This window comes from Panicum hallii, chromosome 9 (assembly GCF_002211085.1).
Source record: "Panicum hallii strain FIL2 chromosome 9, PHallii_v3.1, whole genome shotgun sequence".
NCBI classification, from domain to species: domain Eukaryota; kingdom Viridiplantae; phylum Streptophyta; class Magnoliopsida; order Poales; family Poaceae; genus Panicum; species Panicum hallii.
Window position 1 is genome coordinate 58,094,127 of NC_038050.1, and position 12,811 is coordinate 58,106,937.

At 47.3% G+C, this 12,811-nt stretch overlaps 2 protein-coding genes across 2 annotated transcripts; one reads left to right on the forward strand and one right to left on the reverse strand.

Annotated features, from left to right (window-relative positions):
- Positions 1-2,068: 2,068 nt before the first annotated feature.
- Positions 2,069-4,414, reverse strand: LOC112873672 (RHOMBOID-like protein 2). The gene is made up of 5 exons (XM_025936683.1): positions 3,798-4,414; positions 3,251-3,414; positions 2,994-3,157; positions 2,641-2,894; positions 2,069-2,439 (listed from the first exon to the last, which is right to left on the reverse strand). Exons 1-5 carry the CDS (start codon positions 4,106-4,108, stop codon positions 2,328-2,330), a joined length of 1,005 nt encoding a protein of 334 aa, XP_025792468.1. The 5' UTR covers positions 4,109-4,414; the 3' UTR covers positions 2,069-2,327.
- Positions 4,415-7,747: 3,333 nt separating this feature from the next.
- Positions 7,748-12,377, forward strand: LOC112875416 (shaggy-related protein kinase alpha-like). Its single transcript, XM_025939261.1, has 13 exons — positions 7,748-8,179; positions 8,934-9,191; positions 9,278-9,370; positions 9,720-9,779; positions 9,882-10,154; positions 10,266-10,340; positions 10,593-10,649; positions 10,731-10,871; positions 11,132-11,182; positions 11,269-11,364; positions 11,447-11,530; positions 11,791-11,893; positions 11,977-12,377. The coding sequence occupies exons 1-13, from the start codon at positions 8,120-8,122 to the stop codon at positions 12,036-12,038; spliced, it is 1,413 nt and encodes a 470-aa protein (XP_025795046.1). The 5' UTR covers positions 7,748-8,119; the 3' UTR covers positions 12,039-12,377.
- The last annotated feature ends 434 nt before the right edge of the window (positions 12,378-12,811 follow it).

Here is a 12,811-nt window from a genome sequence, read left to right on the forward strand (position 1 = left end):
GGTCAGCACTAACAAAACTCTTTTCATCATCAATTTCAAAAATACGGGCATCTACTGCTAACTCTGTCTTTTACTTCAGAAAATTTTCATTTACCAAAATGTTTTATCTAATTTAATGTTTTTCACAATTTTTGAAATAATTCAAAGTGCATAAATTAGAGAAATTTCAATCCTGCGTGAGTTTTATTTAAACTGAATTTGATCGTTTTACAGATAGATGAGTATCGACTCTACAGCATCAGGAACATGGGAAGAAAGTTCCAAAAAGGAATGACTTGGAAGTGGACTTAGAACATGGTCAGTCAATCTTTCCCGTCAATAAAGTGAGTATGCTTGACGCCAATAAAGAGAGTCAAGCACTTAGGACCAGTTGGGACCAGAGACTTCATACGTTGAATTCAGAACTTGACGTGCACGTTCAGCTCTGAACTTTCAGTGAATTTTCTTAACCTGAATGTTTTAGAGTGTTACAGATAGATGCTGAGCAATTCTACAATATAAGTGAATAAAATGGTCATGGAACAGGCAGGCTTGCCGCCGAAATCACTGTCCATCTTATCCCTCGTGTCGTTTTTGTTCCTTTCAATCCCATGAACCGGACGGTAGGCAACGCCAGGCCCACAAGAACTGGCATTGCACCAGCGGGTGATGTGCCTACTCTAACAGGTGCAATGCCAAAAAAAAAAACAGAAAAACAAAACATGGATGCGAAAACACCAGATAATTTGCTCATTACAAGCATACACTTATATACACTTACCACGATACATTGCAGGACACTTGTATGCTTTATACGCACTGCTTGCAAATATTCCTCAACACTGTCACTAGTTGCGATGTTGGCTTGTTGTAGAACAAACATAATCCTTCTTTATTTTGTTCAGTGCCACAACCACATCTCTCATGGTCAGCCTGTACTCAGGTTCATCACTCGAGCATAGCAAACCCAGCTCAAATATTGGGGTAAGGAACTTATCCATAGGATCAGGGAGATCTTGCAGTAAACGTACATCCACAACGTCAATAAGCTTTTCAGGAAATGCTTGACTAACCCATTTCCTGATATTTAATTCCCCCACAAACATTGAGTCCGTTGGTTTCTTTCCGGTGAATACCTCAAGAAGCATGACCCCGTAGCTAAACACATCAGTGAAAAAGAGTAGAAGAGACAAAGATTAGCGCCAAAACCACCACTGTGTGCGGGGGCTTGTGCGGTAACATGTCATTTTCAGTTCAGATTCAGAGTTTAGAGGAAAGCCTTCTGCACCTCCGGTCTTTTGCGACGCTAATTTCGGCGAATCTTATACTTATCCTATCAGCATGCGGCGGTGCAAGAGTGGCCAATGCGTCGCTGTGATGGGCGGTCAATGGCCGAGAGGCGCGGGCTCCAGCCAGGCCGACTGCTTCTGGTGTGGGCCAGCAACCTTGCGTGTGTGTGTGCAACGAGTTGCTGAGCCCAATAGGCGAAGCAAAACAGTTGAGCCCACATTTCTCGCCTCCTGGGCCCTTGGCCTTTGCTGGCTAGCTCTGCGTGGCGTGGCTCGACTTTTCTCCGTCCCGGTGCCCCATTCTTCACGGCCCAGAGCGCCGCAATCCACACCGGGAAGATGTACCGCATTGACCCTTTGCGGCTGGGGTTGGACGGTGAGCATGCGCCCACTCCGCCCCCGCGCGGCGCGCTTCGTGACCTGCAACCGCGGCCTGCTTCTCGCTTGCTGTTCCACGGCAGCGAGTCGTCCGCCCCTGAGAGGTGTACAGGCTGCAAGAGGGGCACAGGACCTGACTCCGGACCTGCAGCTGGTGGACCTCCGGGAGAGCGAGAGGGTGACGGAGGAAATCCCGTTTCTACCGGAGCACATGGATAATATTGAAAAGCAGTGGTGACCGTGTTCGTGGCTTTGTCCTCAAAAAACCCATTCTGTTGGGACATCATCATTGAATAGAATTTCGAACTTCAGTTTACTGGAATCTTTCGATATTTGCTTCTTTTCCCGGCCTACTTTCCCACGCAACACCTGATTTGTTTGTTGACTGAATATGAATACAAAAACGCAACTGCACACCACGGTGATCAGTGGAAAATCGTTTCTGGTTGAAGTGTAGACAAGAAGACTGCGAATACGAATTACAAAGCCGGAGGACGATTCAGAGTAAAGTCATTTCCATTAAAAATATAGCTGAATAAACAAATGAATCGTTGATCAATCAGGTTCTGATGATGTTATGTACACAGTATGAGCTGTATCTATTCATCGAATATGCTTGCCCGAAAATGTTCCCATGGCACCATCTCCTGGTTCCAGTCCAAGGTGTCTCGGCACTAATCTTCACTTCCCACAGCTCCACCTCGAGGTCGGAACGCAGCTGAGGTAGTGGCACCACTGGCAGTGGTCATTCGCGTTCACTCCCTTGAAAAGCATCCCCATCCCAACGGCGAATCTGCGCAGGTTGGGCAGCGTAAACATGAGTTCAAAATCATTCAAACCGACCTAACTGACAGAGCACATTTTTATTTTGGGCGGCGAAAGTGAAAGCTGACAGAATGCATTAGGTTAGCATTATAGCATAATTAAGATACAGTAAGTACTACCATGTTAGGTCCGAGAAAGAGGGGGCGCCAGCATGTGATATGATGCTTACCCGAGGACAGCGAGGACCGAAGCTACGGCCAACAGAACCCATTGATAGGGCAGGTACTTCTTGGTGGTGTACTTGATCTCGGAGGGCCGCACATAGCGCTGCATCCAACCGTAATGCGGGCGCATCAAGAAGATGAATCCCAGGAGGAAACCAGTGAGGAATCCTCCGATGTGCGCAAAGTTGTCGACGTGCGGGAGGATGCCAATGGCGAGGTTGATGGCGATGACAACCAAGAGGGTCACCAGGGCTGCAGCCTGCAGATTGCATTCAGTTTTGAAACTGCATTCAGTACATTGATCTTCTTGCAGAATGGGTACTAGGTTAGTAGCGAGCAGGGAAGAAATGAAATGCACCTTGTTTGAGTAGATGGTCCAGTTGGTGAAGAGCTCCGACAGCATGGCTCCAAGGAGTCCAAACAGAGCTCCAGAAGCGCCGACAGAAATGTTGTTCCTGATGAACAGAGATGAAAGCACGCTGCCTCCAACGCCAGAAACAATGTAGATGACACCGATTCTCACTGCAAGGAAATGGGTATGCCGATTCAGATTCAGATACACTGCTAGCCGTTCCGGCATATATTGGAACTACGAGCTCATATAGCAGTGCGTACCATATCCAAATTGTTGCTCGAGTCTGAGTCCGATGAGCACGAGGCTGAGCATATTGGCTAGCAGGTGGACAACGCCGGCGTGCAGCCAGATGCATGTCAGGAGCCTCCAACCCTGGCGCTCGTGCACAACTTTGTCCCACACGAGTGCTCCCAGCTTCTGCAGCCTGCGGAGAAGGAAGTGTTTTGGTGTCAGAAATCGTCCACCATCCCACCAATCGCAAGAACAATAAATGGCAAAAAAAAAACTTTGGATTTCGCATATCAGTGATAAAGCTGGTTTGAATGTGACGAGAATCAGAGATTCAGAGATAGGATAGAGTCAGTTATGATTTGCCACAGGACATTACTTGTAAGCAATCCTTTGTCCACAATCGGTTACGATTTGTATGTAGCATGGTTCATCTTTATCTCTATCTAGTAGATTGATCGATAGTCATGGACGAAGCTCCAGATGTGGCCGAACCGAGGCAACCATCAGCAAAAACCGAACAATGAATGCATGGAACAGTAATTGAAGAAAGCTGGAGGTGGACGCCGTATCACTTACGCCGCCGACGATGGGCCGAGGAGTGGGTTCTCGCTGAGCGGCTGGAAGGCGAAGCGGTGGAGGAACCCGCGGGCGACGCAAGCGCCGCCGCCGCCGCGGCGAGTCGAGGCAGCGTGGGCGGGGCAGTTGTTGACGTACATGACGACGGCGAACAGCGCGATGTTGACGGCCACGACGACCGGCACGAACCACGGCACCCACTCCCTCTCCCCCTTCCGCTGCGTGTACATCTGCTCCGGCGGCGGCGGCGGGTACCTCCCCTCCCCGCCCCTCCTGCCCTGCTCCACGTCGAAGCGCGCGGCGGCGGCCATGGCGGTCGTAACGCGCGACGCGGGGGGGACGCTGGCTCCTGCTGCTGCCGCGCGGGCCGGGATTCGGTGGGTTGGTGAAGCGAAGCGGCGGGGGCCCGCGGAAACGGCTGCGACGTGGTGGTGGAGGTGGTGGTGGTAGTGGAGCCATGGAAGGCGAGGCGTGTAAATAAATGGCGGCGGTGGCGGGCGGCGTTCGGGCGGTTACGTGCGTTGCTTCCGGCGCGTGTGGCGTGGACGCGTATAGCGCAGGCGCAGCACGGCCTGCTGGTGGATTCGCGAGTTGGCTGGCTGGCTGTTGGCAGGCAGGCGAGGCCGCGCGGTGAGCGGGCGAGGAGGAACGTGCGGGGCGAGGCTGGCTGGCCGTGCACCCAGCTTGTCGGCGCGACGCGGCGGCTCTGCGGTTCCACCGGTGCGGGTACGCGGCGCCGTAACGCGCTTGCGAGACCCCCATGTGCAACAGTTGGCACGGCCCACGCGGAGGTGGACGACGAGGGCGGCGATCGTTGTTTCCTCTACCTGGCTGGATGCATCCCGCGTTCGGCCCAGCCTTCGCTAGGAGAGAGAGAAAGAGAGGGAGGGAGGGAGAAACATGACCTCGTACTTTTCGTGGCGGCCCAAGCCCGAGTTGTTTCTGTGCGGCCCAGCTTATTTTCTTTGTCTTTTTGAAAGACGGCCCAGCTTATTTTCGCGGTGGCACGAGACAATAAAAAGGTGGGCGAAGATTAGAGTTTGACTGACCTGACCGCTGCGGTCACGCGGTGACCGACTGACGTCTTTCAAAAAAAAGTCTAATTACAAAATTTTTTTTACAGATGGGTGCTAATTCGCGAGACAAATTTAATGAGCCTAACTAATTCATAATTTGCCACAGTGATGTTACAAGTGATGTTACAGTAATCATCCGCTAATCATGAACTAATATACCTTATTAGATTCGTCTCGCGAATTAGCCCTGGTGTTCTGCAATTAGTTTTGCAACTAGATTTTATTTAATACTTCTAAATAATAAGATTCTTTTTAATATGATCCTCTTTAGTAGACAGGAAACGAACACAGTTCTGACTGACTGGAGCCGATTTGACCGATCCACAGCCACGCTACAAAGGCAGAGCTATCAACGCGGGCGGCGGTGGCGGTGGCGGCGAACTGACGCGTGATGGGCGGCGGCGGCGGCGGAGGGAGGACCGGGGTGGAAGGCTTTTTACTGTTTCCCAGCGACGTCGGCGTGGAAGGTTCAGTGCATCCACGCGTGCAGTTTTCACCAGCGCTCCGACGGCGCAAGTCTCGTCACGATCAGCGGCCGCTCCTGCAATTACCACCGCCGCGCGTCGTCGTACTACCGATGTTGAGCAGTGAAGTTTCCGCGGCTCCCGGGCCTGATGATTGTCGGACGCGCTGTTCCGTCCGCGCTAGTTCACGGTTCCGGAACCGCGACAGCGACGGCTTCGAGGCGTTTTTTTCAGCGCTCCTGCTGAAGACCACTGCACATCGGCATGGGGCTTCGCCGTGGAAGGCCCCCGTCCTCTCGTCTCTCCGGCAACGCGTGGACAACAAAATCCGCACAACAAAACAAAATACGGTTCTCCCAAGTGAAAATAAAGCTGATTTTCGTTGCTGAAAGACTGCGATCTAGAGTTTCTTTATTAGACGCTAAATTCGTAGAGTCGGGCAGGCATATTCGCATATTCACACACGGCTCTCTACTTTCGGATCCTCCTGGTTGTGGGCGCTAGAGCTGGGCGACCACCCCGGTCAAGTCCAACCAACGTTTCGGTGGCTCTTGGTCTGTGCTTACTGGAATGCTGTGCTCTACTCTACCACTCCCAGTCTTTTTTGAAACACTCTACCACTCCCAGTCTAACCTAGGGTTGATACAAGTGTGGCTAAGATTGGCGTCACCTAGCCTAAAAAAGATCGGCGTCAGGTCCGACGAGATTCTCTGTTCCAGTTCAGGATGAGAGAGAGAGATAGAAGGGGGTGGTTTCGTTGGGCCGGCCGGCCGCGTGGCGAGACTCGCGGAGTGCTCGCCACGAGCACGCTCCCCGGCTCGGAGGAGCCCAGATCGCGAGCGACCGGCGGGAGACCGCGGCCCGGATACCCCGCGCGGGGTGGCAGCCTCGCCAGGGCGCGCCCCGGCCCCGCGCGGCCGTCCGATCGGGCGGGCCGGGGGATCGGACGGGCAGGGAGCGCGAGGGGACCGGCGCGCGGGGCCCGGCGGTGGTGGCAATCATTGGGCTCGCACCCGGGAGCTTTGACCGGCGGACTCAACACGCCTGCGCCCAAAAATTCCGGCGGGGTCTCTTTTGCGCTTTGCACCCCGAAGCCTTGAGCAATTACCCGTGGTCTTTTGTCTAGTTTTTGAAAGCTCAACCACCTCGAACGTCGCAAAGAAGCAACTGCTTATAGCATGGTTCAAATGGTTATGCCATGAGTAAGTTGGCATTGGACTTAGATTCTTCGGAACAATATGAATATAAAATTAATTAAAGTAATACAAGATGGATGGTATATCTCTGCAGAAGTATAAGACCAGTCTTAGAGTGAACACCAAACAATTATATATCCCATCTATTACTATGATGCGTTCTAAATCCATCATCAAAATAATAGAACACTCAATGTATTATCATATCTTGTCATTTGCTATAGTATACAATATATTATTTTCTTATGAATCAAATCTGCCACCAAAATATAAAAATAGTTTGGTACGATTACCATGATGTGCCGCTACTATTTTTCATAGTGTGCTATATTACCATCGGTACAATTAAACTACGTAGCATCATCAACTAAGTTTATATTTACTATTAATAATACTCAAACCAATACGACAAGTTTAAGCTACCATCACAAAAGTGCTATAATAAATTGTAACTAATGCAGCATCTCAGGCATTCTAATGATGTGTTAACTCTACCATCAATGACCTTAGAATAGATGATACATCGTATAGCATACATTGCATGCATTACTTTTTGTAAATTAAGGTTATGCAAAAACAAACGACACATTATTTAGCATCTTGCTATCATTCAATAGTGAGATAACTCTAACATTAGCCTATAATAATGTCAAATACTAGTTCAACCTCAACCTATATAAAGCATAACAAGTTGGACAAACAAAAGTATACCTAAACTAGTTAAGTAGAAAGCCGTAAGCTCGTAAAGACTCTTTTGTTTAGTTACAGGGCAAAGTCATATGTAAAAGTCCTTCGCATAAAATATATATAAAAAAATTCCTGCAAAATACAAGAATAGGAAGTGTTTGCTAAGGTCCGTAGAAGTGATGGATCACAGGGCCGTTAAGGAGATTTTGGTATGCCATTTTTCTCTCTCTCATGAATAACTTACAAGTAGCTACCTCCATGCTATCTAGTTTAGTTTGGAACAAAGCATTGCTATGATTTTATTTTCATTTTTTAATGCACTCACAAATGTGATCTAAGAAAAAGTGGGTAATACACAAACAACCAATTACTATTTGAAAAAAATGGAAGTGTGAAAAAAAGCAATCAACCCTAAAACTATTTGAAAATCAAGCCCGATACAATGATATCAAAGAAGGCCAGGGAGCCGAATACAAGATTTCACAACTTTGCCGTTTTGGCGACCATCACCAACAACCGGAGGAGAGAGAGCGCCAGTCACAAAGCTAAAAAAAGCACCGAGAAATCTAGTGGTGCAGCGAGCGAACCCGTCCTCCACCCCGTCCCCTCCCCTTCCTCCGCCCTCCCACTCCCAAAATTTTTTTCACCGCAGGCCTCTCCCCCGGCTCCCCGCGACGACGACCCCCGAAGCTTCGCGAAGCTTCCAGGGCCTTACCCGCGGGCCGCCCCTCCCCAGATCGCCGCCTCCGGGAGCGGCGAGGCTGCATCGCGAGGGCGGGGGAGGAGGAGGAGGAGGAGCCGGGCGACGGGGACGACGGAGGCGGGGCAAGGCGAGGCTAGGGTTTGGGGTCGGGGTCGGGGTCGGGCTGCCTCGGCCGGCGCCCCGGTGAGGAAGGAGGATGCATATGATGCGGCGGCTGAAGAGCATCGCCTCCGGCCGCTCGTCCGTCTCCGATCCGGTGAGAGCTCGACCTCCGCGCCCTCCCCCCACCGTGATTCTTGGCCCGGGTGCCCGCATTGGGTATTTAGTGATGCTATGCCAATGTTTGGTTTCGCTCCTTTGGGATTCCTCCGATCGCCCCTCGCAGCATCAGCGTGCTTCGTTCCGTTCTTTTGCTTGTCGCGGCTGCCTCATCTTTGAAAAGCGTTGCACGGCCGGTTGCCTCATCAGGTGGCAAGGCTTTATTTTGCTTTGGTCGAGGCATTGGGCTCCTTGCGCTTTAAAGGCGACATCTTGTTTGTTTCTGCTGAAGTATTTATTTCTCCAGTTGGTCTAATAGATGCGGTTTTGACTGTCATGTGTTAGCAATGTGAGCCCTCGTAGGTTCATATAGAAAATGGATGGTGGCCTATTCATCCAAACTTTATTACTAATCGGATAAGGAAATGTTTTTAGGTAGTTCGTTGGCACAAAAAATCATTCACTCAGAAATGTTTACTCTATGGATTAAAGGGGAAATGGCCCCCGTTCGCCAAAAAAAAAGGACATGAGAAATGGGGGATTTTTTAATTGGAGACTCTATGGATTAACGAGGAAATGGCTCCCGTTTGCCAAAAAAGGACATGGGAAATGGGGGATTGTTAAATTGGAGAAGCTTTTTCTTTTTTTCCTTTCATATAAATGCTAAAGAATTACAAAGAAATAACCAGTTTCCCATTGGTTATCTGCCATCTGGTAACGATTGTTTTGGAAATTTGCATTACTATTGTTAGGGTGGTGACTCTGGCTCCAAAAGGCCAAAGTTTGAGCAGGATGGAGCAGGAGATATTGTTATCGAACCACACTTAAATGAGGACAAACCTATGCGGATAGACCAAGAATCATCGTCATCATCCAATAGGGATGCTGAGGCAAGCACATCCACTAGCATGAAGCTTGTTAAAACTGAAGAACCAGGAACAGATCTTCTTCCAAAAGAAATGAATGATATGACAATTAGTGATGATAAAGCTGATGGCCACAATGATAAGGTTATTTCAATTTCATTGACTTAATAGCTTGTCAAGCTCATGCCATTTTTACTTTGGTACTCAAGCCCTGTGTCCTCTGACAATAGGAAATCGAAGGGGTTACTCTTGATGGAAATGGAACTGAGACAGGACAGATCATTGTGACAACAATAGGAGGCCTTAATGGGAAGCCAAAGCAGGTGATGTATTAACCATATCTTCTAGCATCAAATACCAATTATTTTATTCCTTTATCTAAAAAGATCTCTGAATACCAGTGACAATACATTACATTGAAAATTCCTGCAGGCTATGTAAACAGGGCAACTTATTTTTTTTTTCCAACCTCCTGTGCGGAGGAGATTGCACTAGCACTATACTACTTTTGTGTATTGTTATTGGACATCTTTATGTGATGGCTGCAAACTCTGCTTTGAGAAAATATGCCTCTGAATGTATTGTCCTACTATTCTTTTTTATTTGTTTGAGAACATCATTTTTGCAAATTCGAACTTTGAATCATTGATACTGTTTCTAATGGCCTTACAGAAGGTCTCATACATGGCAGAACGGGTTGTTGGTACTGGTTCATTTGGTGTAGTTTTCCAGGTATGTCATTTGCCATCATTTGGCCTCATGGAATACTTACTTTCTATACATGGAAGTTCACAATGCTTGGGCCAAAGTCATTGAACACATCTTGTACAACAGGCAAAATGCTTGGAAACTGGTGAGACGGTGGCAATAAAAAAGGTGTTACAAGATAAGCGGTACAAGAATAGAGAGCTCCAAACTATGCAGTTGCTTGACCACCCTAATGTAGTTCAGCTGAAGCATCACTTCTTTTCAACAACTCAAAGGGGAGAAGTTTACCTCAACCTCGTGCTTGAATTTGTATCTGAGACGGTTTATCGTGTTGCTAAATACTACAATCGGATGAACCAGCGAGTGCCCATAATATATGTTAAGTTGTATGCATATCAGGTTTGTGAAGATGTTCTGTTTCACCTATCAGATTTTTTCCCCAACAGATTAGGTTCATTTGTTGTTATGGAATGAACGCTAAGGAACAATCTGTTATTCCATCTTGTGCAGATGTGCCGTGCACTTGCTTACATCCACCGTGTTGTTGGTGTGTGTCATCGTGATATTAAACCTCAAAATCTACTGGTAAGTTCCTTGATACACTTTTTCTTGTGGCAGTCTGAGTGGTTGTAGTGTCGCAAGTACTCTGCTATTCCCTTTTTTTACCATTAGGATGTCATCTTGCTTTTAGTGCCTGTGAAAACAGACATGATATGTAAGGCATATTTGCAGATTTTCTCATGCAAAATGTGTCTGATTACATCTTTGGAGTATTTTTTTTGTTCTGTTCTATGCAACTGACGACATGTTTCTTATTGCACTTGGTTAACTTTCCAGGTCAATCCTCATACACATCAACTTAAGATTTGCGATTTTGGGAGTGCTAAGAAATTGGTAAGCTCCTCTCTTTTAGTGTCTTCATGAATCATGCTGAATGTCTTCATGGATTTATTAAAGTAAAGAACTCCGTTTCAGGTCCCCGGTGAGCCTAACATATCATACATTTGCTCACGGTATTATAGGGCTCCTGAACTAATATTTGGAGCTACGGAGTATACTACTGCAATTGATATCTGGTCCGTTGGCTGTGTGGTAGCTGAGCTTATGATTGGTCAGGTATAGGATCTCAATTCTACAAGTTCACTTTTCTTCCAGTTAATTATGCCACCCACCTTCTGAGAGGGAAATGCTTTTTATTTACAATTGTAGAATCTTGTGGCCTCATTTTTTCTTGTTAAAGATGACTAATTAAACTACAAAATACAGTTTTGGTCTTTGTGGACACTAGGGATTCCGATCAGCTTACTGTTAATCGAGATCCTCTTTCTTGTATCTGCTGACAATTATTTTATGCCTGTTTTGTACCCCAATGGCAGCCTTTGTTTCCTGGTGAAAGTGGTGTTGATCAACTGGTGGAGATAATAAAGGTTTGTATCTGCTATTGGATTATCTCACGAAATCTACTGACATTTCTATGTAGCTGAATGTTCTATTTTTCGGTTTCTTATTAAAGATTTTGGGTACTCCAACAAGAGAGGAAATCAGGTGCATGAACCCTAATTACTCTGAGTTCAAGTTCCCTCAGATAAAAGCCCATCCCTGGCACAAGGTTAGTGGATCTCTGGTCTCTATGGCATTGCATTTCAGCTTTAGTAAGTTGACCAGCTTACCTAAGTTTGTTTTTCATGTAGCTTTTTGGTAAGCGCATGCCACCTGAAGCTGTTGACCTCGTATCAAGGTTACTTCAGTACTCACCAAACCTGCGCTGCACAGCTGTAAGAACTAATTTGAGATCTCAACTGTACCATTTAGTAAAGTCAAATTAGCATATTTGTATTTGATACTAAGCTTTACATTTCCCTTCAGCTAAACAAGTTATTTCTGCTATATGCCAATTGTTATCTGAAGCACTAGTATATTTGCGCTATCACATTCATATTATTACGAACATGAGTCAATGACCCTTCCATTTTTGGAAAAAGGGACTTCTGAAATTCAGGTACATTCTGATTAAACATATTTATCATACATTCAGGTTGATGCTTGTGCCCATCCTTTCTTTGATGAGCTGCGAGACCCCAAGGTCTGCTTGCCAAATGGGCGGCCACTGCCACCATTGTTTGACTTCACAGCAGCAGGTAACATTTCACTGCATTTAATGTGTAGTAATGTTTCATCGCACCCTTCTCTCTAACACTACATCTGGAACTGTGGGATGCAGAACTTGAAGGGCTCCCGATTGAGCTTGTCCATCGCATCATTCCTGAGCACATGAGGAAGTGAAGAGGTGGACCGGCTGGAACCCTTGTTTCTCTGTTAGTTCTTCCGAGATGCGCAGGGCATGCTATGGACCGATATGGAGTAGTGGTATAGCTAGCCAATGCCTTGCTAGATGTAAAGAGGGCTGAAAGTTCCTCGGTTCGGGCGCGCCAGCGAGCCTAGAGGCAAACCTAATGTTTGCTTGCTGCCCATGGCGGAATGGGCTCGTATCTTTGGCATTTCATCGTGTGTCCCCAGATGTTCATCGTGTGTCCCCAGATGTGTATCGATAACTTAGGCTGTTATATTACCAGGTTCATGCTGAACAAGAGAATTCAGAGTGCTTGCTTCCGTAGCTGGAAATCCCAGAATGTCGTTTTTGATTATTGCACGTCACTCTTTCCATGCCACCGATGCCTTAGCGATAGCATCTTTTATGCTCGCCGCAAGTGGATGGTTCCACGTAAGCTGACAAGATCATACAAGTGTACCGGCTCCATGATCCCATCTGTGTCCGTTCCTTCCGTTTCCTGAAGATCTCTGAACCTTCCAAGCCACATGATTGATACCTTTGACCTGAACTTCTAGTTGCCGACAGTTGCGTTTACGGCCACCAATGCAGCATAAATACGCGCTGCATCGCTCCAGGTGCAGCGTGACCAGATCTGGTATCGGCGAGCTGACATCCTTTTAAAACAGCAGCGTAGTCTACTTGCATGTGCCTTGTTTATGAGCTATGATCGTTTTTTTTTCCGATCAAGTGACGCAAAGAAAAAAAAAAGGAAATGTTTGTTTGC